The 25,192-nt window shown below is 39.2% G+C and overlaps 1 protein-coding gene across 2 annotated transcripts in view; it reads right to left on the bottom strand.

Moving 5' to 3' along the window:
• The window catches only part of LOC129960161 (protein O-mannosyl-transferase TMTC2-like), a 923,323-nt gene that overhangs the window by 36,743 nt on the left and 861,388 nt on the right, over positions 1-25,192 (bottom strand). For both annotated transcript variants that reach the window (XM_056073352.1, XM_056073353.1), the window contains exons 13-14: positions 4,196-4,277; positions 2,591-2,705 (exon numbers count right to left, since the gene is read on the bottom strand). In XM_056073352.1, coding sequence (XP_055929327.1) covers positions 2,591-2,705; positions 4,196-4,277 — 197 coding nt within the window. The remainder of the gene's footprint in view (positions 1-2,590; positions 2,706-4,195; positions 4,278-25,192) is intronic.

The raw sequence follows: 25,192 nt of genomic DNA, 5'->3' as shown, positions 1-25,192 counted from the left end.
ATTAAGTAAAGAAACTGTTCTATTTGCATCTCTGGCACAATACCTTCACGATAGTCTGAATTCATAACAAAGTGATTGTGCAAAAGGGCTTGAATGACAGTTCCAATAGAAATTATGGAAGAAATTTCTAGATTCAACTATCCGAATATCTGGAAAAAGTTTAGATAGAAAAAATCATCATTTTTCGGAGAATCTATTTAGATACGAATCACAGACTGATTGCATATGAATATTTTCCAATCATACCTATAGGTGAACTGATCATTTAAATAAAAAAAAAATCATGAATGCACATAGTTTAACATGTTATTCGAAACAATCTGCTATATTACGGCATTCATTTTACAGTTTATCTGTCATTACTTATATTTTTGAACAGTTTTACCACGGAGAAATCGGATCCGAGATGGCGCTATCAGCATGAGAGCAGATTTATGAAGGCGTTAATAGTTATAAAAAAGATTTTTTTTTGTGTGTAAAATCGCGTTTTTTAAGAAAAGATACTTTAAGCGTAAAAAGCAAAAGTAATAAATAATAATACACAAGTAAAAAATATAGCAAAAAGTGCGACTCGAAGCGAGGACCCACAACACACGCATCATTCATATTGTTCTGACCACTATACTTGCCCACACTTCGAAACGGAAATACAATATACTTATTCTAACAGTTAGTTATAAAAAGTTTTTTCTTTTTTTTGTGTGTAAAATCGCGTTTTTTCAGGAAAGTCGCCTATACAGATAAATTTAAAAAACAAAGCCTTACCTAATATAAAATTAGATCCAAATTGTTAGAGCCATTTCCGAGACACACGAAGTAAATTTATATACAGTGAGCCACAAAATTGAGTATACATCTCTAAAACTTTTAGATTTCTTCCAATTACAAATTAAACATTGATTTAAAATAGATAATTTTTTTATCCTAGATACTTTAACCTCTGCTTTACCATCCTATAATAACACAATTCTATAAACTTATTTATTACGAAAAAAGTTAAGCGATTCGAAGAAAAGATAGAAAACCATGCCACAAAATTGAGTATACACTTCTTATATTTGTAAATTTTGCCACCACTTTTTTTAGTTTCAAATTTTCTTTGAAGAGTTTCAGGAGTAGTTGCTGCTTATAACACTTGCTATTGCACTTCAATGCTTTTAAATAGTATTTTTTTTCTCATTAAAAATCGTAAAATGAGATCTCGTAGAGAAACTATTGTATCTGAACGTTTATTTGTTGTAAAAGGGTCGAAAGAGGGAAAATCTCTTCGAGAAATCGCTTCGTTGATTGGTGTAACTCATGGTTGTGTCCAAAAAATACTACAAAAGTATTAAAAACTGGATCTGTGGCCAATATTCCTGGAAGAGGACGTAAAGAAATACTGAGTACTACAGCGAAGAGGAAGATCATTCACTCAGTAAAGAAAGATCCGAGGGTGAGTGCCTCTAAACTAGCTTTATCGATGTCTTCTACAATTGGGAAAAAGATCTCAGTTCAAACAATTCGACATACCCTTTACCAATATGGTTTCATGGCCGTACACCAATACGAAAGCCACTCATCAAGTATGTGAATAGACAAAAGAGAGTGATTTTCGCCAAAGAACATCGTTTAAAGCCTATTTCTTTCTGGAACACTGTAATATTTTCTGATGGAAGTAAGTTTAATCTTTACGGAAGCGATGTACGATTTAAAATATGGAGAGAAGCTGGAAAAGCACTGGCACCTAAAAACACCATTAAGACAGTCAAGTTTGGAGGTGGATCTGTTCTCGTTTGGGGTTGTATGTCGGCTGGAGGAGTTGGAGAGCTTGCTTTTATTGATGGTATTATTGACAAACATGTATATTTGGGGATTTTAAATGATAACTATAAAAAAAGTGCCAGTAAGTTGGGGCTTGGGTCAAGCTTCATATTCCAGCAGGACAACGACCCCAAGAATACAGCAAAGATTGTGCAGTTATACTTGCTGTGCCATTGCAGGAAGCAATTACACACTCCAGCCCAGTTTTCGGACCTAAACGTCATCGAAAATTTGTGGTCGCAATTAGAGAAAGCTGTACATGAGCACGAAATCACAAGCAAGGAAGTTCTCAGGAAGGTTCTGAGAGAAAAATGGGCTAAAATTTCTGTTGAAACCACTAAAACACTAGAATCTATGCCCAGAAGATTACAGGCTGTAAGAAAAAGCTTCAAGCAAAAGGTTATGCAACAAAATATTAATTTGTACGTTAAAAGGAAATTAATAAAGGTGTATACTTATTTTTGTGGTGTTGTTTTTCCTCTCGTCTCAGATCTTTTATTTTTTTTTCGTAAAAATAAATAAACGTAACAATTTTATTAGTATATTACGGTAAAGCATAGACTAAAGTATATAAGGTAAAAATTTCAATCATCTTAAAGCAATATTTAATTTGTAATTGCAAAAAGTCTCTAAGTTTCTAAGGTGTATACTCAATTTTGTGGCCCACTGTACGTATATACAAGAGTTGCACGCTTAAAGTTATTAGATTCTCCAGAAAATATTATTTTTTGTTCATCTCCGACTTCAAAATTAAAGTAAATAAGCTGCATGTACTGCTCCAACCTACCTCAGAGTATTAGCAGCATTAAAAATGATTTCATATTCATTGGATGCAAATTCTGCTGCTTTCAGAAAGATATCTGCGGCTTCATAATATCTCTCGCAATCGGCGAGGAATTGTCCTGAAATAGAAAAAAAGGACAAAGATTTTTAACGTATAATTCAACTTTAAGATAAAAATGTCTCAATTAACTAGATCAACGAAATCATTGCTTGTTTAGATTATGAACTTTGAGTGCTATCTGCCAATTGCATTTTGGGATCCAGTGTACGCCTTACAGAAAGAAAAAGGATGTCACATCACAGCAAGTATGATAGCGGGCAGTTAGATATTGTTTGGCATTGACAATAACGTTTATCATGGGAGGTGACACCACGTGAATTGATTGCATTCTCAAATTGCTATCTGTGTTATTTGAAATCAAATCTCTTTTAAGTGGACAAAATAAAATATCAGTACTGAAATTTAAGTTCTATTTTCTAATCAATATCCTCTCGTAGACGTAATACGGATGTTTCATGAAGGAATGTCAGCTCAGGTGTCGCCCCCATCATATGACTGTAGATTAGAATTACGTGATCTGTTCTAAAATAGTCCTCGTGTTGCTTCAAAAAGGGGTGTTAACACAAATAAAGAAATAGGTTTGGAAAACGTTATCTTCCTGAAAGGGTTTTAGGGAAATTAGCTCCTTATTTGCGTTTGGTTAAAGGAAAAATTAGGAACATTTTTAGCAGTAAACTAGATAGCAGATAACAACTCTCTGATTAAACACATATTGGCTTTCTGTTTTCCAAATAAATCTAGAGGGATGCATTACCACATATGACATAATCCGTAATCTCTTTCTATTGGATATCTTTTTAAGCCATTAAGGTCACTAATTTCGTTATTACTAATTCTCCTTATGGTGCTATTTTTTTCCTTTATTGATAGTGCAATGCCTGCGCTATTCTTTCTGAATAAAAACTGGTTCATTTATATCCACACTACGTCATTGGTTTCTTTTCTTTCAAATAGCTAAACGATGTGATTATCCTGTCAAATGTTTCTTTCGTTTTTACTACTTTATGAAGAAAAGGACGATGATGAGGAAAACTGATAATGAATGAGCATTCATAACTCTTTCATGGAAGAACGGAAGTCCTTACTTTCGATTGACGTCAAAAAGGTAAAACGCGTTTCCTTTTATTCTTCCCATTTGGATGGGGCATTAAGATTTTGTTCATCCCTTAATCTAAAAGATCAGTCATTAATAAGCGTAATATGACATCTATAACCATAATTCTCCCCACTAAATCAAGTATATTCCCATTAGGGATGTAAATATTTTGTTGATACGCTAGATCTGAGAGCATGTTTTATTTAACTAATTTTACTGTAGAATTATTCCTTAATATCAAAGCCACCCCAACCAAATGACAGTTCTCCAGCGGTTCGATGTTCTGATGAAATAATTGTGCGATCTGTATTAATAATTAGAAACCTGCTGGTCGAAATTTCAGGTATCCTCTGATAACGGGGACTTATAAGGAAACGGGGAAGAATTACACAAAAAAAAATTAAGATTAATGAATTAAAATAGATTTTTTAACTGCAAAACAAAATACTTACCATAGTGCTGATAGACACTTGAGTCATTAGGTGCAATATTTTTAGCTTTTAGAAACCATTGTTCTGCTTCCTCAAGACGTCCCTGTAAAGAGAGAAGATATATGTTTTATTCCGTTGCCCCAAAGTTTTTCAAAGGCATTTGCATAAGTCTCAATATTTTTAGAATAGTCATCGTACCGCTTCGAAGCAACACGAGGGTTATTTGAAGATGGGCCTCGTACTTTTTGAACTGAGGTTAGATAAAGAGAATGGCCACTAAGATGGCACCCATTACATACATCCGTACCATATTAGCATTTGTCTATGGACATCAGATTCGGCTTACACAAAGCCAACGGGTATTAGGTGATATTAGATTTCGAACCGAAGACCTTATTCTAAGCCACAGAAGCCCATAATCAATATTATCTCAGTTTCTGAGATGCATAATATTCGAGTTGATATGTTAAGAGGTTAGGTTAGGTTTATGAAGTTTAGTGGCACAAGAGCCTATCTTGGCTAAACTGCGCCAAACATATGGTTAAAAACTAATCCTTTTCAGCAATAAGATTTAAAAATCAAAACACAAGTTCAATGGAACTATGAATATAAAAAAAATACTCAAATACAGGATAAAAGAAGCTGATAAAAAAAGGCAGTGCAATTAAAAAAAGATAAAGTTTATCAAAGATGACGATTTATTAGATACATGTAAAAAAACGAATGGCTTTTAAAAAATTAAAAATATTTGGGTGGTGTTTTTCACCCACCAAGTCCTGCATAGTTAGAGACGATGACTGGAAAAACAACTCACGATGTGATTTAAAATCTGGACATTCAATAAGAATGTGTTTCACAGTAAAATCTGTACTGCATGTAGGACACATGGGTTTTCTCTCTCCACAAATGAGATGTTTATGAGTTAGACGTGTATGTCCTATACGGAGGCGGGTCAATTTAACATCCAACCCCCGTACAGGGAGTACAGCCCATAGTCCAATTAAAGATTTAATGGTATGCAATTTGTTGTCAACTTGCTCATTCCAGTTTGCCTGCCAAGTGGAATAAAGATGACAAAGAAAGAACTTCTTCGCATCACAGTAAGGAATATTTTGTGAAATAAATGAAGAAGCAGCTTTTGCAGCACAGTCTGCTGCCTCATTCCCAGAAATGCCCGAGTGACTCGGTACCCAGCAAAATAAAATATTAAATGTCTCATTTCGAAGAAGGTGTAAAGTATTTAGAATTTCTAAGGCGACAGGATGCATTTGATTGTCGGGATGGGAAAGCGTCTCTAAAGCACTCATACTGTCAGTATAAATAATGAAACTGCGATAAGTAGACATCGAAATTTCCTGAAGGGCAGAGGAAACAGAGGAAATTGCCATTAGTTCCGCAGTAAAAACAGAAGAACAGGTATGTAAACGATAGCTCAGTGTACCAGATGGAAGTACAATGCCAAATCCGACATGTCCATCTGATTTCGAGCCATCTGTAAAAACTGGGATGAAAGATGAATACTGACAGCGATGATAGAGAAATATCTGTTGAAAAACCACAGATGCTGTTGTGGATTTATCATATCCAGAAAATGGATTTAAAAAGGAAAATTCTAGATTATCCCATGGAGCAAAGCAAAAGACATTTGTAGACATAATTGTTAAATTAAAGTCCGAGTCCTGCAAAAGCTTTTTCATTCTTAGACTGAACGGTGGAATGCAGGAGGCTCGAGCATCATAAATTCTCCTAAGACTTGCTGGAAGTGTTAATTCTGATATAGGGTGCTTCGAGAGAGACTGCGTTCGGAAGTAATACAAGGCTACCAAGTAATACAAGGTAGTTGATAACAAATATTGTATAAACTTTCTATGGGGGATGTTCGAAAGGCACCAGAGCAGATTCTTAATGCAGAATGATGGATAGTATCCAGTCTGCGCAAAACACTAGGACGTGCGGATCCATACACCATGCATCCGTAATCGATACGGGAAAGAATGACTGCCTCGTAAATACGGATTAGGGAGGCTCGATCTGCTCCCCAAGAAGTTCTGGAGAGAACTTTTAAGATGTTCAAGGTTCTCTCGCATTTCCTTCGCAAGTACAAAACATGCGGAATGAAGGTGAGTTTGCGGTCAAATACGATCTCCAAACAACGTATTTCATCAACAACTGGAATAGCATGGCTACGAATATAAATATTAGGTTCCGAGTGAAAATTACGTTTTCTGCAAAAATAGAGCCACCGACTTTTCTCTGGAGAGATAGTGTGCCCATTTTCATCACACCATGTTACTAGTTTGTTGACTGCATTTTGAAGCTGTCTTTCAATTAAATGCATATTACTTCCTTGGCATGAAATCTGGAGATCGTCAACGTAGAGGCTTCCATGAACAGATGATGGTAATTGATTTAAAATTTGACTTATATGAACAATAAAAAGAGTGACACTGAGGACACTTCCCTGAGGAACACCCTCAGATTGAATAAAATTGTTAGAATAAAAGTTCCCCATTCGAACTCTAAAAGTGCGATATGACAAAAAGTTTTTTATAAAAATGGGCAAGTTTCCTCTAAAACCGAGATTGAAAAGTGTTAAAAGTATACCATACCGCCATGCACGGTCATAAGCTTTCTCAATATCGAAGAATATGGAGACAAGGTGGTTCCTCCTTACAAATGCGTTGCGAATTTGGGTTTCCAGTAAAACGAGGTTATCAAAAGTAGATCGACCTCGACGGAAACCACTCTGCAACGGGGGAGATGCATCCTTGTTTCTCCAATTCGTATACGAGACGTGCATTAATCATCCGCTCAAAAGTCTTGCATAGACAGTTTGTCAGAGCTATTGGTCTGTAGTTCAGAGGGTTTCGTGAATCCTTGCCAGGTTTTAAGATGGGGATCACAATAGCTTCCCGCCATTGTGCAGGGTACGTCTGCTCAATCCAAATCCTGTTAAATAATCTTAACAGGTTGCAAAGGGAAGTTTTACTCAAATGGCGAAGCATGTTGTAAGTGATACCATCAGGTACCGGGCTTGTATTTTGGGCTTGAGACAAGGCTGTTTCCAATTCCGACATCCTAAATTCAGAGTTGTATGGAAAGTTTCTTCTTGCATTAAAACGCAATGGCAACTGTTCCGCGCGATTCTTAATTGCCTTAAATTCTATACTATAAGAACCAATTGCGGAAACTTGTGCAAATGCTTGGCCGAGAATATTGGCAACGTCTAATGGGGATGAATACGATGTACTTCCTGTATTTAAAATAGGAATGGAAGATTCACGATAAATCCCATTAGCGGCCTTGACCTTATTCCACAACATTTTACTTGGAGTCGAAGATGTAATGGATGAGACAAAATTAATCCAGGATTCCCTCTGACTACGACGACGTATACGACGTGCAAGGGCCTTGGCTCTTTTAAAAGCGACTAAGTTCTCCGTCGTTGGGTACCTCCTAAATTTGTTCCAAAGTCTCTTTTGGTTCTTGTAACTATCGCGGCAAGCTTCATTCCACCACGGTCTGCGAAATTTTCTCTGACGTGGGGAACTCTTTGGAATGGTGGCATTTGCGGCATTTATTATGCTCTCAACGACATGTTGTACTGCTTCAGTGATGTCGCAAGTATTGATCATGTTCTCTGTGATTTGTGCTAAAAGTTTGAAAGTATACCAGTCTGCCCGCTGGAATAGAAAACGTGGAGGACAAGATGTCATACCGTCTCTATCAGCATGTGAGACCATAACAGGGAAGTGGTCACTATTATAAAGGTCCTCACTTACTGCAAAAGTCAGCAACGGCATGAGCTCAGGAGAACATATGGCCAAATCAATACTGTGGAAGCTGCGTGTGGGCGCATGAAAGTATGTCTTCTCATCATTATTTAGCAGACAGAGACAGTTATTAATAATAAACTGTTCAATCTGCCGCCCACGAGAGTTTGTACTATCTGCACCCCACAATGTACTATGGCCGTTGAAATCACCAAGCAAAATAAAAGGCGAAGGAAGTTGCTCCACTAAATTATCGAGATCCTGTTGAGAAATGGCATCATTGGGCGGTAGATAAATACAGCAGACTGTGACTAAAGCTCGTGTGTGAACTTGCTCAGCCACAGCCTGCAGAGTAGTATGCAAAGTGAGAGGTGTGCTCGGATAAAGATTTGAGGTAAAAATACATACACCTCCAGAACCATGATGACCATCATCTGCGTCCTTCCGCGCACAGTTGAAACCACGCAATTTGACAGGAATGTCAGATGTCAAAAAGGTTTCCTGAACACCAATGCAGACAGGATGAAATTTGTTAATAATTGTCTTGATGTCAGGTAATTTGGAGCGAAGGCCGCGACAGTTCCATGAAAGGAAAGTACCCATTAAGAGGTTCTTTTGGTTTTAAAGGTATTGGAGACGGTGTTTGAGTGTTGCGAGACATCGCAACTCATTTCTTCATCCTCTTCTTCAGACGGATGAAGCGCGATGAGTTCAGGACTTTTGGGTGCTCACCAAAAATAGATGTCAAGTCCTTATGAACTGCGTCGCAAGTCCCAAGGCGACGGATTTCTGACCTTTAGACAATTTCAACTTAGAAGGCAATCTTGTTTTTGAGAGGCCACGTTTTGAAAGCTTCAACTTCAGAGAATTTTGAGATTTTGATTTTCTTAAAGCCTTTTCAGGTCTACGAATTTCTAAAGTGGTGTTGGTGTTTGATCCAGAATCGGAATCCGATGTTTTTGTATTTGTTTTAGAATGGCTAGGATTTTTGAGACAGTTCTGGCACGTACAGTTTACGCAAAACGATTTCTGTACGGCGGATTCATAACTCAGACCGGGAGTCGGTGTTTGAGATAAAATTTTCTTTCTGGCTTCAGGGTAAGATAAGGCTTCTTTTATTTTCACTGTAATGATTTTTTTCTCAAGTGTCCAACGTTTACACGATGTAGAAAATGAAGTGTGGCTGCCACCACAGTTCACACACTTTTCAGGTGCGGAGCACTGCTGACTATCGTGCCCTTTTTCAGCACAGCGGGCGCAAGTGAGAGTCCCGCGGCAGTTGGCTTTAGAGTGGCCGAAACGCTGACACTGAAAACATCTCAACGGGTTAGGAATATAATGTCTTACTGGTAATTTAATGTAGCCTGCATAAATAAATTCTGGTAAAGTTGGACTATGGAAAGTAAGTATATATTGTTTAGTGGGAAGGATTTGGCCATCCCGCCGTATAGAGATCTGTTGTACATTAGTGACACCTTGATGTTTTAGTTCTGCAGATATTTCTTCAAGGGGAACATTAAACAATTCCCCGCAGGTTATAACGCCTTTAGAATAATTTAATGACGTGTGTGGACTGACTGTAACTGGAATGGTAGCTAAAGCTTTCAATTTTAATATTTGCTGGGCTTGCTTTTTTGAATTCACTTCAACCAGCAAGTCGCCAGAACGCATTTTTCGGATTGAAGAAACCTCGCCTACGGTTGCTGTGAATGCCCTCTGTACGAGGAAAGGTGATACAGAATTAAAATTTTCATTTTTCTCGGAAACACGCTTGACAACAAAAAAGGAATCGTGATTTGGAACAGTTAAAGTATTTGGAACGATACGACGCCCACCGAAGGGACCGCGTTTGGAGGAGCCCATACGACATTGAAAGAGATTCGGACCCGACGGCACCGCCCACCACGGAGCCCAACAAGGGAAGGCAATTACCGGCTCTGGTCTTTCCCAGCCTCGGCATACACCTTAGTGCTAGCCGTAACCTATACGCTGGGAGTTACCCCCGGGGACAGTGACCACCCTTAACGCCAAGCCCAAGGAGTAACCCCTTCGCTTGATCCCTAGCAAACTAACCACTTAGGTGATTAATAACCAGCCGATTGATGCACAGGGGACCACAGTACACCACCCGTCTTTCAAATGGGTCGCCACGCACGGCAAACACGTGGGGTTTTGGCTGTCCATGATAAGCTAGAAGCAAACACAGCGGCGACAGCTTCTCATGGAGAGCTCCCTCGCTTGCAGTCGAGGGAAGGAAAGACACAGCAAAAAGCAGAAGGCGTAGAGGAGAGTGAACTGAAAGGGAGTAAAGATCCCTGGGTACCTCGGGATTGGGACACCCGTATTGATATGTTAAGAATTATTCTTTTTCTGAAAGAGGGGGCTGCGCCTCCTCCCATATAAACGCGAAATTTAGAAATGTATTTGAGTATGTGTGTGTGCGTCAGTGATGATTCAATAAAACTTTTAGCTGAACTGCTGCTAGTTGTTGGGGAGTGAGTTTTGGTTTGGTTTCGTATAACTTAATTGTAAACATTAATTTTGGTCTCAGCAATGGGGTGTTGAGTGTGGTGTTTTTTCGGTTGTTTGCATTTGAATTTTGAGATTGTCGTGGTATAATTTGTTGTTTTAGTTTGTCAATTTTAATTGTGTTTTTTATAGGTTTTACTGGTCAAATTCATGTAATGATATTTTGAGTGTCTTATTGTCGGGTAGATTTTAGCGATTTTATTGATAATATTTTTGTGCAATAAGTGTAGAAAATGTCGTTTGGTAATTTGATGAAGGACGAGTTGAGATTAGTTGCGGAGGAGATTGGTTTTGATGTTACGGAGGACCTAAAATTAATTGATTTGAAATAATTAAACGAAGCGAAGTATTTAAGAAAGAACCAGATTTTGTACAAGGTGTAACTGATAATATAATCGAGGATAAAAATTTAAAGAAGTAAAAGGAAAATGAGGTAAGGAGGTTGGAAATAGAACGGGTAAAATTGGCACAATTAGAAAGACAATTGGCGTTGCAAAATGGGTTGAATGGTTTAGCCAATGAATCAAAACGTTGACCATTCCCATACCTACTAGAGCAGAATCCTTTAATTTTTTTCTTCCAGTCGTTTGAAAAAGTGTTTAAAACCAAAAACATGCCACACTATTTGAAAGCGGAGATTTTGTTACATATTTTAGGAGAAAGGGTTTCAAATTTAATGGTTTATGTAACTGAGGAAGACATTGCGAATTACGATAAACTTAAAGCTATCGTTTTGAAGGAATTTCAGCCCACCCCCCAGGAATGTTTGGATCAGTCTCGCAACTCGAAAAAATTTCCCAACAGAGAATTATGTGCAATTCGCATCTTGACTGAGGGCTAATTTCGAATATTACTGCAGCTTGAGAGCAGTTGAGGATTTTAAATCGTTATGTCAATTGATATTTTCTGATAAACTATATAGTGAACTTGATCACGAGTTAAGAAATAATGTGGCGGTAAGGAGGGGTAGACATGATTTAGACTTCAGGCTTTAGATTAGGAATGTGATATTTATTTGACTTAAAAGGGTAAATAAAAGGTAGAGTCTACGTATACGAGACCACATTCATTTGTTGGAGGTGGGAGGGTGAAGTGTCTTTGGCTAATAAACGCCGTAATTATAACAGTAAAACTGAATCTAATGTGTATCTATCTAGTGTGAGAAAAATGAAAGGTAGATTTTCTAACACTGGGACCCATCTGTTATCTAATTGTGTTGGGTTTAAAAGACTTTCAGTGAAGAATAAAGTAAGCTTTGTGAAGGGTAATAATTTATGTTTCAAGGGTTTTTCTTCAGAATGTTGTGCGAGAACTTACAAATTGAGAAATTGTTTTTGTGGTGGTCCGCATCACACTCTTATTCATCATAAAAGAGATGAAAATGAGGTACAAAGCATGCAACCTGATACTGCAACAAGTACGCAGTGCAACTCATCTGTAACTAGTACAGGTGTACCTACAGTTCTTTTGCTTGCATGCAGTATTTATGCTAGGAATTCGGAATTAAATTTGAGTAAAATGATAAGAATTTTGTGTGATAATGGTAGCAAAAGAAGTTGGTGTACGAGATCATTGGCTAATTGCTTAAAATTGAAATCGATTCGGTAAGAAAGGTTGTCTGTTTTTTTCCCCCTTTTGTTCTGTCGAGCCTGTGGAGAGAACACATAACGTCGGAGTAATAACCCTCATCAGCTTATACGACCCTGATCAGCTAATTTCTGTAGAAGTACTAATAGTCTATACAGTCACTACTGCTCCTGTGGCTATTCCCAACGCAGATGTCCGGAAAGGTATGCAGTCACGAGACTTAAATCTTGCCGACACGTGTGAAATCAAGGCAAAATTTGACATTTTGATTGGAGATGTCTTGGGCGGATATTAGATGCATGTCACGATGAGAAATTAAACAATAGTGACCTATGTTCCTACTATTTTTCGGTTCACATTACAGGGTACTCAAAGCGGAAGTAGTGGTCCTTGTTCAGCAAATTTTTTAGTGTCTGCGTCAGATGCTCAGGTGCTATGGGATTTGGAAACGTTGGGCATCAGAGACAAGACTGAAATGAATGTAACCGATAGGAAATTGTTACACAAATTTAATAGGGGCCTAGAATTAAAAGATGGAAGATATGGTGCCAAGTTGTAGTGGAGGACTGATCCCAGAAAATTAGAGAACAGCTTTTGTCTGGCCAAGAGGCGATTCGACAAATTAAAAAAAGGGTTCAATAAAAATGGATGGATGGATAGCTAGTGCTTATCGGGATCAGGAAACTAATGGAATAATTGAAGAATGTGGTAGGGATAAGAATGAATATTTCATGCCTCATAGAGCAGTGGTCAGAGCGGATAAGGATACGACTAAAGTTTGTGTGGTTTTCAATTGTGGTTCCAAATCTGGACAAAACTTGTCACTTAATGATTGTTTAGAGGCGGGTCCGAATTTGAATCCTAGCATATTCTTGATGTAATAATGAAATTCAGGAGATTTAAGGATGTATTTCACAGGGACATGGAAAAGGCATTTTTAATAATAGGAATGGCTCCTGAAGATCGTAATTTTTTTGAAATCTCTTTGTAATGGAGGTAGCGATAATGTGGACTATAAGATTATGCAGATGACCAGATTACCCTTCCGATGCAAAACTTCTCCGTTTATTTTGAATGCTGTAATTAAACATCACATTTCAAAATTCGAAACCGAAAGACCCGATTCAGTTTTAATGCTAAATTCTGGTTTGTATGTAGATGATTTGTATTTTGTTGCGGATAGTCTGATGGAAGCGTTTGCGTTATCATCAGATGCTATGACGAATTTGAGAAGTGGTGGGTTTAAATTAAGAAAATTAAGGTCCAACAATAGTGACTTGAGAGTTTTATGGGTCAAAACCGGATTTTGCGAGAGTGAAGAAGAAGGCGTTGAATTTAAAGTGCTGGGGCTAAATTGGAACCCCGACAAAGATGTTTTGTCATTGGAAGTAAAGGGTTGGTGGATAGTTTGGGTGGTTTGGACAATACCAAACGTTGAGTTCTATAGACTGCAGCGAGAATTTTTGATTCTGTGGGATTGATTGCACCCTTTGTAGTAAGAATTAAGTGTTTATAACAAGAGATCTGGAAAGGGGTATGGACTGGGTTGGTTGGTTGTTCGGTTTTTTTGGTGCAAGAGCCATGTTTTTCTATGCTGCGCCAAGCAGATGGTAAAAAACATAAAATTAATTTATCTAAGTACACATTTTAAGATATAAAAGCCAAATGTATCTAAAAATGGGGAAAATGAAAGTGGAAGAATGTATAAGGTTAATGAATTTATAAATGAAATACTGATTCGAAAGACAAACGTTACAATGAATTGACGTGAATTGTCGAATCTGAACAGAAGTTAAATAATGCTAAATATAACTATAAAAACCAATGGTTTTTAAAAATTTAAAAATGTTTGGGTGGAATTTTTTACCTACCAGGTCTTGTAAAGTTAATGACGATGATTTAAAAAAGTGTAAACGAAAGGAATTAAAAGATGCGCATTCGATTAAAATATGTTTAATGGTAAAATCTACACGACATGTGGAGCACTTTGGTGTTGCCTGGCCAAAAGGAGATGTTTGTGTGTAAAACGACTATGTCCTACGGAGGCGAGTCAATTTGACATAAACCTCTCGTATAGGGTGGACAGGCCACAAACCTATTGTCGGTTTAATTGGGTGTAATTTGTTATGGATCTGCAGATCCCATGATTGCTGCCACTTAGTAAAGAGCGAACTAGTGAAGGACCTTTTAGCATCAGAATAGGCAAGTGAATGTGTTAGAAAGGTTGATGCAGCTTTAGCAGCAACATCTTCCCTTTCATTGCCGTAAATACCTACATGCTCCGGTACCCAGCAAAAAATGACTTTAAAACCTCTATTTTGCGTGATTCTCAATATGAATAAAATCTGGACAGCAACTGGGTGCATCTGAATCTGATAGTTAGAAAGTGTTTCTAAAGCACTCATACTGTCAGTATAAAGGATGAAATTAAGCTGAGTAAAAGAGATTTCTTGTAGAGCACAGAAAATTGCTACTAACTCAGCCGTAAATACAGAGCTACTGTTGTGTAAACGATAGCTCAGTGTATCAGATGGAGTTATAATTGCACAACCAACGTGCCCGTCTGATTTCGAGACATCTGTAAAAACTGGTGTAAAAGAAGAATACTGACAGCGATGCTGATGAAACAGTTGTTGGAAAATAGCAGGATTAGTTGATAATTTATCGAATTCTAAAAAAGGGTTCAGGAAAGAAAATTGCTGGGTATCCCAAGGAGGAAAGGTATAAAAATCAAATGACTTAATGGCAATACTATAAAGGTCCGAACAATGTAGGAAACTTTTGACTCTTTTCCAATAAGGAAGAATATGGGAAGGTCGCAATTCGTAAATCCTTCGAAGAGAAACAGGAAGTACCGTGCGACAAATAGGATGATTTGGGATAGAATTTGCACGAAAATATAATAATGTAGACAATTTCTGACGCCGCAAATGAAGTGGCAACTGGTGGCAAATAACATGTAAGCTTTCTACTGGAGAGGTTCGAAATGCTCCGGAGCAGATCCGCAGAGCAGTGTGGTGAATGGTGTCCAATCGCCGTAAAATAGTAGGACGTGTTGAGCCATACACCATGCAGCCGTAATCAATACGGGACAAGATGACTGCTTGGTAAATACGGAGCAGGGAGGTTCGATCAACACTCCATGATGTTTTGGAGAGTACTTTCAATATATTTAATGTTTTTTCACACCTCTTCCGTAAGTGCAAAACATGCGGAAGAAAGGTAAGCTTTCGATCGAATATCACTCCCAAAAACCGAATTTCATCCACCACAGGAATAGGTACGTCTTGAATATAAATATTCGGATCTGTATGAATGATTCTCTTCCGACAGAAGTGAACACACCTACTCTTCTCAGGAGAGATTGCGTGCCCATTATTGTTACACCAAATTACCACTTTATTGACTGCATTTTGTAACTGCCGCTCTATGAGATTCATATTGCTACATTGGCACGACATCTGCAGATCATCAACGTAAAGAGTTCCATGAACAGATGATAGTAAAAAAGATAAAATTCGACTCAGATGAACTATAAAAAGTGTGACACTGAGGACACTTCCCTGTGGAACACCCTCAGCTTGTATAAAATTATTTGAGTAACAATCACCAACGCGAACACGAAAAGTACGAAGTGATAAAAAAAATTGTAAAAATATGGGCAAGTTTCCTCTAAAACCAAACTTAAAAAGTGTGGATAGTATACCATAGCGCCATGCACGGTCATACGCTTTCTCTATGTCGAAAAATATAGAGACAAGGTGATTCCTCCTGTGTTGCGTATCTGGGTTTCCAATAAAACGAAGTTATCAAAAGTTGATCTACCTCTTCGGAAACCACTTTGCAACGGGGGGATGCATCCTTGTTTCTCCAGTTCATACACAAGGCGAGCATTGTCCATGCGCTCAAAGATCTTACAAAGACAATTTGTCAAAGCAATCGCCCTGTAATTCAGAGGGTTCGATGACTCTTTACCGGGTTTTAAGATTGGAATCACAATAGCTTCACACCATTTTGAAGGGTACGTTTGCTCAATCCAAATTCTGTTAAATAACAGTAAAAGATTTGAAAGAGAAGTCCTACTCAAATGGCGAAGCATATTGTAAGTGATTCCATCTGGCCCGGGAATGGTATCATGCATCTTGGATAATGCTGCTTTCAATTCGTACATCCTAAATTCACAGTTGTATGAGTGAGTGCTTTGATCATTAAAACGCAAAGGCAACTGTTCCACGGGATGCTTAATTGCCAGGAAATTAGGACTATAAGAATCTATTGCGGAAACGTGTGCGAATGCTTCTCCTAGAATATTAGCTACGTCTAATGGCGCAGAATGTAGTATCTCACTTCCTGTTTTTATACAGGAATGGACGATTCACTATAAATTCCATTACCGGCCTACCCTCAGGGACTCACCTTCTTTAGGTGAGTACGGGTGTCCCAATCCCGAGGTACCCAGGGATCTTTACTCCCTTTTTGTTCGCTCTCCACTACGCCTTCTGCTTTCTGCTGTGTCTTTCCTTCCCTCGACGGCAAGCGAGGGATCTCTCCATGAGGAGCTGTCGCTGTTCTGTTTGCTTCTTGTTTCTCATGGACAGCCAAAACCCCACGTGTTGGCAGTGCGTGCAAAGCCACTAGAAAGACGGGTGGTGCACTGTGGTCACCTGAGTGGCTAGTCTGCTAGGGATCAAGCAAAGGGGTTACTCCTTGGGCTTGGCGTTAAGGGTGGTCACTGTCCCCGGGGGTAACTCCGAGCGTATAGGTTCCGGCTAGCACCAAGGTAAGCGCCGAGGCTGGGAATGGCCAGAGCCAGTGGCTGCCTTCCCTTGTTGGGCTCCGTGGTGGGCGGTGCCGTCGGGCCCGAATCTTTCACCATATCGCATGGCTCCTCCCAAAAAGGGTCCCTTCAGTGGGCATCGTAAATCACATATTTCTTTTAACCAACATGAACACTTTGATTCTTTTTTCATTATTAAACGTGTCTCCGAACAAAAAGAGACTTTTGAAACTGTATCTCCCTTCTTGGTCCAGAAAGCTATACAAGCAACAGTCGTAGAAGTCTCATTCATTCGAAAGATGAGATCTGGCGACTTGCTGGTAGAGGTCTCATCTCGAAAGCAAGCTAACCAAATACAGAAACTTAAGGCCTTGGCAACGATATCGGTCATAGTAACCCCTCACCAATCTTTAAATACTTCAAAAGGCGTCATTACCTGCGGGGAGTTATTAAATGTCCCCAATTGAAATAACTTCTGAAATGAAATCGCAAGGAGTTACACACGTTCGTCGAATTGCTATACGGCGTGACGGACAACTCCTCGAAACTAAGCACCATATTCTTACCTTTCAGACGCCAAAATTACCTGAATTCGTATACGCAGGCTACATTAAGTTGCCGGTTAGGCCCTATATTCCCAACCCATTAAGGTGTTTCCAGTGCCAACGTTTCGCCATTCGAAAGCAAATTGCCGCGGGTCTGTCACATGTGCCCGCTGTGCACAAAAAGGTCATGACAGTCAGCAGTGTTCTGCACAAGAAATGTGCGTGAACTGCAAAGGTAAACACCCCTCTTATTCTCGATCCTGCCCTTGCTGGACACTGGAAAAACAAGTTACTACCATTAAAGTGAAAGAAAATTTAAGCTACCCCGAAGCTAGAAAAAAAGTTCAGGCTCAAACTCCCATACCTGGTGTCAGCTATGCTTCAGTTGTTAAGAAGCCGTTTTGTGAAAATAGCTCATGTGAAAACTGTATAAAATACGTCAAAAATTCCAACCCTCCTGTAAAAACATCAGACTCTGACACAGAGCTTTCTACAAATGCTGCACTTGACAACCCTAAACCTGTTAAGCAGAAATCAAAATCAAAGTCAAAATCACACACATCACTGACCTTAAATTTAGCAAAACGTGGCCTTACACATAAAGACTTGCAAAAGAAATTGAAAAAATCAACCTCAAAAAATTCTGTTGCTTTGGGACTAGCAACTAAGGGTGTGGTGCATAAGGATTTATAATCCATCTTTGGCGACACGCTTTACAGTCCCGACTTTAAATTACATCCGTCTGAGGATGAAGACGAACTTGAAATGAGTTGCGAAGACCAGGCAACTCCAACAACTGCTCCTTCTACTTCCAAGCGACTCTCTTGATGGGTACCATCCTCTCTTGGAATTGTCGCGGCATGCGGTCCAAACTTCATGGCATCAAGACCATAATTAACAATTTTCATCCTGTTTGTTTTGGTGTACAAAAAACCTTCTTAACACCAAACATCCCATTAAAACTTCGTGGATAAAATTGTGTTCGAAAAGATGCAGGCACCGGAGTGCACAATTCTGGAGGTGTCTGCATCTTGACATCAAACCTTTTCCCGAGCACACCTTTAACTTTACATACACCTCTACAGGCTGTGGCTGTACAAGTTCATACCAGAACACTGGTTACAGTCTGTAGTATCTACTTGCCACCTCATGATGTCATTAACCAACAGACACTTAATAACTTGGTGGACCAGCTTCCAACACCCTTTTTGATCATTGGTGATTTTAATGCACATAGTTCCTTGTGGGGTTCGGGAAGTACAAACACTCGTGGGTGACAGATTGAACACTTTTTAACCGACAACTATCTCTGTCTGCTCAATAAGGATGATAAAACGTACTTTCATGAACCCACTCGTACCTTCCATAATCTCGATTTGGCCATATGTTCTAAAGAGTTATTACCATTTTTGAATTTGAAAGTTGGAAATGATCTCCGTAAAAGTGATCATTTTCCTCTAATTGTCTCTCATGCTGATAGAGGCTGTGGAACATGTCTGCCACAGCGTTATCTATTCCAGCGAGCGGATTGGGAGGCCTTCAGACAATATGGAAAAATTACAAAGTCTATGGTCAATACTACATGCATCACGGAAGCAGTACGAAACGTCATTGAATGTTTAATTAGTGCCGCTGAAAAACAATTCCTAAAACTTCACCACGCCTACGGAAATTCCGAAAATCCTGGTGGAATGAAGCCTGTCGTGACAGCCACAAACAACAGAAAAAGCTGTGGAATATCTTCCGAAGGTACCCCACCACAGAAAATCTCGTCCCATTCAAACGTGCTAAAGCCATTGCTCGTCGCATTCGTCGTCGAAGTCAGAGGGATTCTTGGATAAAATATGTATCTTCGATCACACCTTGTACTACAAGTAAACAATTGTGGAAGAAAGTGAAGTCCGCACATGGAGTCTATCGGGAATTTTCTTTTCCTGTTCTTAAAACTGGAAGTACGATTAACTCTGCTTCATTGGATATCGTTAATATTTTTGGGCAGACATTTGCACAAAATTCCGCTATTGATTGCTATAGTTCTTCGTTCATAGCAATTAAAAATCGCGCGGAAAAACATTCTTTGAATTTTCATGCTCGAACACCTCTTCCGTACAATTGCGAGTTCAAGATGATCGACTTAATTTCAGCTTTATCTCAAACTCATGATACCAGCCTTGGCCCAGACGGAATCACGTATAATATGCCTCGCCATTTGGATTCGGAATCGCTCTCTAGTCTCTTATATTTGTTTAACAGAGTCTGGAGTGAGCAAAAGTTCCCATACCAGTGGCAAGAAGCTTTTGTGATTCCCATTCTGAAACCGGGCAAAGATCCTGCTAACCCTCTGAACTACAGACCGATTGCTCTAACTAGTGTCCTTTGTAAGACTCTTGAGCGTATGGTCAATGCCCGACTTGTCTTTGAACTGGAGAAAAAAGCTTGCATTCCGCCCCAACAAAGTGGTTTTCGTAAAGGACGTTCAACTATTGATAATATTGTCCAATTAGAAACCCAAATTCGCAACGCGTTTGTCCATAGAAATAATCTTGTCTCCATTTTCTTTGACATAGAAAAGGCATATGACCGTACTTGGCGTTATGGTATTTTAAAAAAACTTTTTGACTTGCGTTTTAAAGGAAACCTCCCAAGTTTTATTGAATGTTTCTTGTCGACTCGTACGTTTCGAGTACGGCTGGGAAATTTTTATTCTGATGTTTTTATTCAGGCTGAGGGTGTTCCGCAAGGAAGTGTCCTCAGCGTAACACTATTAATCCTACATTTTAGTGAAATTTTACATATTTTGCCACCATCTGTTATGTCGATGATTTGCAGATCTCTTGTCAAGGGAGTAACGTGCACTTAATTGAACGGCAATTACAAAATGCTATCAACAAATCGTTGAGTTGGTGCGATGAGAATGGACATAAACTTTCAGCTGAAAAGAGTGTGTTCATTTCTGTAGAAAAAGGAGCATTCATCTTGACCCTATTCTGTCAATAAGAGATATTATTATTCCTGTTGTTGATGAAATGCGGTTTTTAGGAGTGGTTTTCGACAAGAAACTCACTTTCATCCCGCATATCTTGCAATTACGGAAGAAGTGTGAGGGGTCCTTAAATATCCTCAAGGTGCTTTCTTGTACATCTTGGGGTGCTGATCGCGCATCCCTTCTTCGTATCTACAATGCTGTTATTTTATCTTGGATTGATTATGCATGTATGGTTTATGGTTCTGCCAGACCTTCTGTTTTACGCAGATTAGATATCATTCATCACGCAGCTCGAAGAATTTGCTCTGGTGCTTTCCGCACTTCACCTGTGAAAAGCCTTTATGTTTTATGCCATCAGTTACCGCTTGATTTACGCAGAAAGAAAATCTCTACTCAATACTATTTTCGAACACTTTGCGTCCCACAACATCCGATGTCCCATATTCAGTTTTCTGCTTCCCTTCGCAAACTTTATAATGATCGCCCTTCTCATATACTACTTTTCAGTGAGAGGATCAAAGGAATTATAAACGAATCAAACCTGAGCAACGTTACCTTCGAAAATTCAGACCCTTTGGTTTTTTCACCTTGGGATATACCAGATTTCTCCTTCTTGAATCCTTTTTCCGGCTTTGACAAATCTACAATAGCTCCGATTGTTTTTCAGCAAATTTTTAATTCTCATCGCAATCATTATCATTCCTACACACCGATTTACACCGACGGTTCAAAAACAGATGAACATGTTGGCTGTGGAATAGTTTTAGGATCTGCTATTCACAGTCATCGCCTGCATAACTCTTGTTCAGTCTTTACTGCTGAACTAACAGCCATTCTGTGTGCACTTCAGCAGATTTCACTTTCTGTCCAACGTAAATTTTGTTTATATTCTGATAGCATGAGTGAATTAAAAACCCTTTATAATTTTAACAACCGAATTCACCCGGTTGCTGTTGATATTTTATCGTCTTTACGCACCCTTCGCAATAAGGGCTTTAATATAATTTTCTCTTGGGTTCCAAGCCATGTCGGTATTTTTGGAAATGAGTTGGCGGATAAAGCTGCAAAAGAAGCTTCTTCGTTTCTGCAGCATCCTCTTGTATATGCAGACGTGAAGAGAACATTCTCTGATTTTATTAACCAGTTATGGCAGAACGACTGGGATACACAGGTCCATAATAAACTTTATTCAATTAAAACTTCTGTCGATTTATGGCCTGCTGTGCCTATGCGAGAGATTGATGTAAAACTGACTCGTCTTCGCATAGGGCACACCCGTTTTACTCGTAAACATTTGTTGTTTGGGGATGAAGCACCAATGGGCCCGACTTGCATTGTAGATTTTACCGTTTTACACATTTTAATACAATGTCCCTCTTTTAATCATCATCGTAATCATTTGTTTCCTTCGACGACACCGTTAACTCTTCTATATTTAGTGGGTGAATATCCCCACAAAAATATTTTTCACTTCTTAAAAATCATTGGATTTTATCACTCTATTTAGATTTTATTGCCTTTTTAAATCGTCTCTGATCCAATTTCTTGTTTTATTCATCAATTTTAAATGTTGAATTTAAAAACGTTTCGAAAAAATCATTTTTTTTTCTTACTTTTAAACTGGTATTGAAATAATTCTAACCATTTTACTGGCGCAGTTTAGTCAAAACATGGCTCTTGCGCCAATAAAATACAGCAAACCAACCAACCAACCATTAGCGGCCTTTACTTTCCTCCATAAAAGTTTACTAGATGCAGAGGATGTAATGAATGATACAAATTTTATCCATGATTCCCTCTCAGTACGACGGCAAATGCGACGAGCTAGCGCTTTGGATCTTTTAAAAGCGACGAAGTTCTCAGTTGTTGGGTATCTTCGAAAAATGTTCCATAATTTTTTCTGCTGTTTGTGACTGTCACGGCAAGCTTTATTCCACCATGGTCTGCAACATTTTTTTGGACGTGGGGAGCTTTTGGGGATGGTGATATTTGCGGCATTTATTAGTGTATTAACTACAATTTGTATTGCTTCCGATACGTCTGATGTACTGACCATAGCCTGAGTGATATGTGCCAATTGCGTGAATGTAACCCAGTCTGCTCGCTGGAAAATGTAACGAGTAGGGCATGCAGTCGCCTTTCCTCTATCAGCATATGAGACGATAACTGGGAAATGGTCACTATTGTATAAATCTTTCTCAACGGAAAATGTCATCAATGGCAAGAGTGTAGGAGTGCATATGGCCAGATCAAGACTATGGAAGGTACGTGGGGGTTCATGGAAGTAAGTCTTCTCTTCACTATTGAGCAGGCAGAGACAGTTATCAGCAATAAACTGCTCAATCTGCCACCCACGAGAATTTGTACTATCCGAACCCCACAACGTACTATGGCCGTTGAAATCACCAAGCAGGATAAAAGCTGGAGGGAGCTGGTCCATTAAATTGTCAAGTACTTGTTGAGGTATAATATCATTAGGTGGTAAATATATAGAACAGACTGTGACCAAAGATCGCATATATCTTCTCAACTTTTGACGTTTTACAATGCATCCTTCTTTTATTTACACATTTTATAATGGAACTGTTTGAAAATCATTGTGAATGGCTTAGCTTGTCCTAAATTGGACCTTGTGCCAAAACACTATACAATACCATACTATACCGTGACCAAAGATCGTACATGGACACGTACAGCCACAGCCTGAAGAGAAGTAAGCAAATTGAGAGGTGTGCTCGGATACAGATTGGATGTGAAGACGCAGGCACCACCAGAACTGTGAGAAACTGTGTCTGCATCTTTCCGAACAGTTATATCCACGTAATTTAATGGCAATATTGGGTGTCAAGAAAGTTTCTTGGACACCAATACAGATGGGATGAAACTGGTTGATGATGGTCTTGATATCAAAAAGTTTGGAACGAATGCCGCGACATTTCCAGGAGGCGAAAGTACCCATTAAGCAGTAGATTTTCAAGAAGAAAGAGAACGTGCATTTGTTGGAGTTGCTAGGTCTTCGCAACTCATATCAAGTGAATCTTCATCCTCAGATAGATAGAGCTTAAAATCTGTGCTGTTTAGCTTGTCACCAAAAATGGTGGTTAGATCCTTATGAACGATATTCGTATTTGCTAATCCCATAGCGACTGAATTTCGGATATTAGATTTTTTTAATTTTACGGAAAGATATTTTTGCAAAAGTCCACGTTTCACGAGTTTTAGCGTCAGTGAGGTCTGAGGTTTATTCTTACGAGCTTTTTTGTGTGTTGCGAGATCTGCTTTAGAAGGTTCTGGAGTATTTTTGGTTGAGCTGTCAGAATCGGATTCATATGTTTTTTCTGACGGCTTTGTTGCCGAATTCTGTTTCTTGCAGTTGGTACAGGAACAGTTTGAGCAAAAGGGTTTTTGAACAACGGAAGCATAGCTAATTCTAGGAGTAGGGATTTGCGTGGTGCAGTATGGCCAGATTTGGCTTTTGTGCCAGAAAACTTATCAATCAACCATCCAACCAATCCAGGAGTAGGAGTCTGCATTTCAACCCTAAGCCTTGCTTCTGGATACGTTAAATCTTTTTATTTTTATGGTAATGATTTCTTTCTCCAGTTTCCAGCGTGGACACGTTCGAGAGTAAGAGGGATGGTCGCGACCACAGTTAACGCACTTTTCTTGAGAGGTACATTGTTGGCTATCATGCCCTTTTTCGGCACAATGGGCGCAAGTGACTGTCCCGCGGCAATTAATCTTCGAATGGCCAAAGCGCTGGCACTGGAAACGTCTTAATGGATTAGGAATGTATTGACAAACTGGTAATTTTATGTAATCTGCATATATGGATTCAGGTAATTTGGAACTATGAAAGGTGAGTATATAATGTTTTGTAGGTAAGAGCTGGCCATCTCGTCGAATTGTAATTTGGCGAACATTAGTCAGACCTTGCTTCTTTAATTCTGAGCTTATTTCTTCTAAAGGAAAGTTATATAATTCTCCACTAGTTATGACACCTTTGGAGTAGTTTAGCGATGTGTGAGGGCTGACAGAAACAGGTATGGTGGCTAGAGCTTTCAGTTTGAGGATATTTTATGCTTGTTTTTTGGTATCGACTTCTATTAGTAAGTGACCAGAGCGGATTTTTCTTATTGTGGTTACCTCACCGATGGTAGCTGCGACAGCTTTTTGGACAAGGAATGGTGAAACGGAGTTGAAAGTTTCTTTATTTTCTGAAATACGCTGAATCACGAAAAATTTGTCAAAGTATTGAGTGATATTGGAAAATTTGATAACTTTATGCCCAATGAAGGGACCACGTTTGGAGGAGCCCATACGATGTAAGAGATTCGGGTCCGACGGCACCGCCCACCACGGAGCCCAACAAGGGAAGGCAATTACCGGCTCTGGTCATTCCCAGCCTCGGCATCCACCCTAGTGCTAATCGGTACATATACGCTGGAAGTTACGCCCGGGGACAGTGACCACCCTTAACGCCAAGCCCAAGGAGTACCCGCTTCGCTTGATCCCTAGCAGTCTAGTCACACAGGTGACTAGGTACCAGCCGATTGATACAACGGGGACCACAGTGCACCACCCGTCTTTCTAATGGGTCGCCATGCACGGCAAACACGTGGGGTTTTGGCTGTCCATGAGAAGCAAGAAGCAAACAGAGCGGCAACAGCTTCTGATCGAGCGCTCCTTCGCTTGCCGTCGAGGGAAGGGAAAAATTAAGCAGATAGCAGAAGGCGTAGGGGAGTGGAAACATAAAGGGAGTATAGATCCTTGGGTACCTAGGGATTGGGACACCGGTACTCACCTATAATAGGTGAGCCC

The sequence above is a fragment of the Argiope bruennichi genome, chromosome X2 (assembly GCF_947563725.1).
Source record: "Argiope bruennichi chromosome X2, qqArgBrue1.1, whole genome shotgun sequence".
NCBI classification, from domain to species: Eukaryota; Metazoa; Arthropoda; class Arachnida; order Araneae; family Araneidae; genus Argiope; species Argiope bruennichi.
The sequence above is the reverse complement of the archived record's forward strand: the minus strand, read 5'-3'. Positions and strand labels throughout refer to the sequence as shown.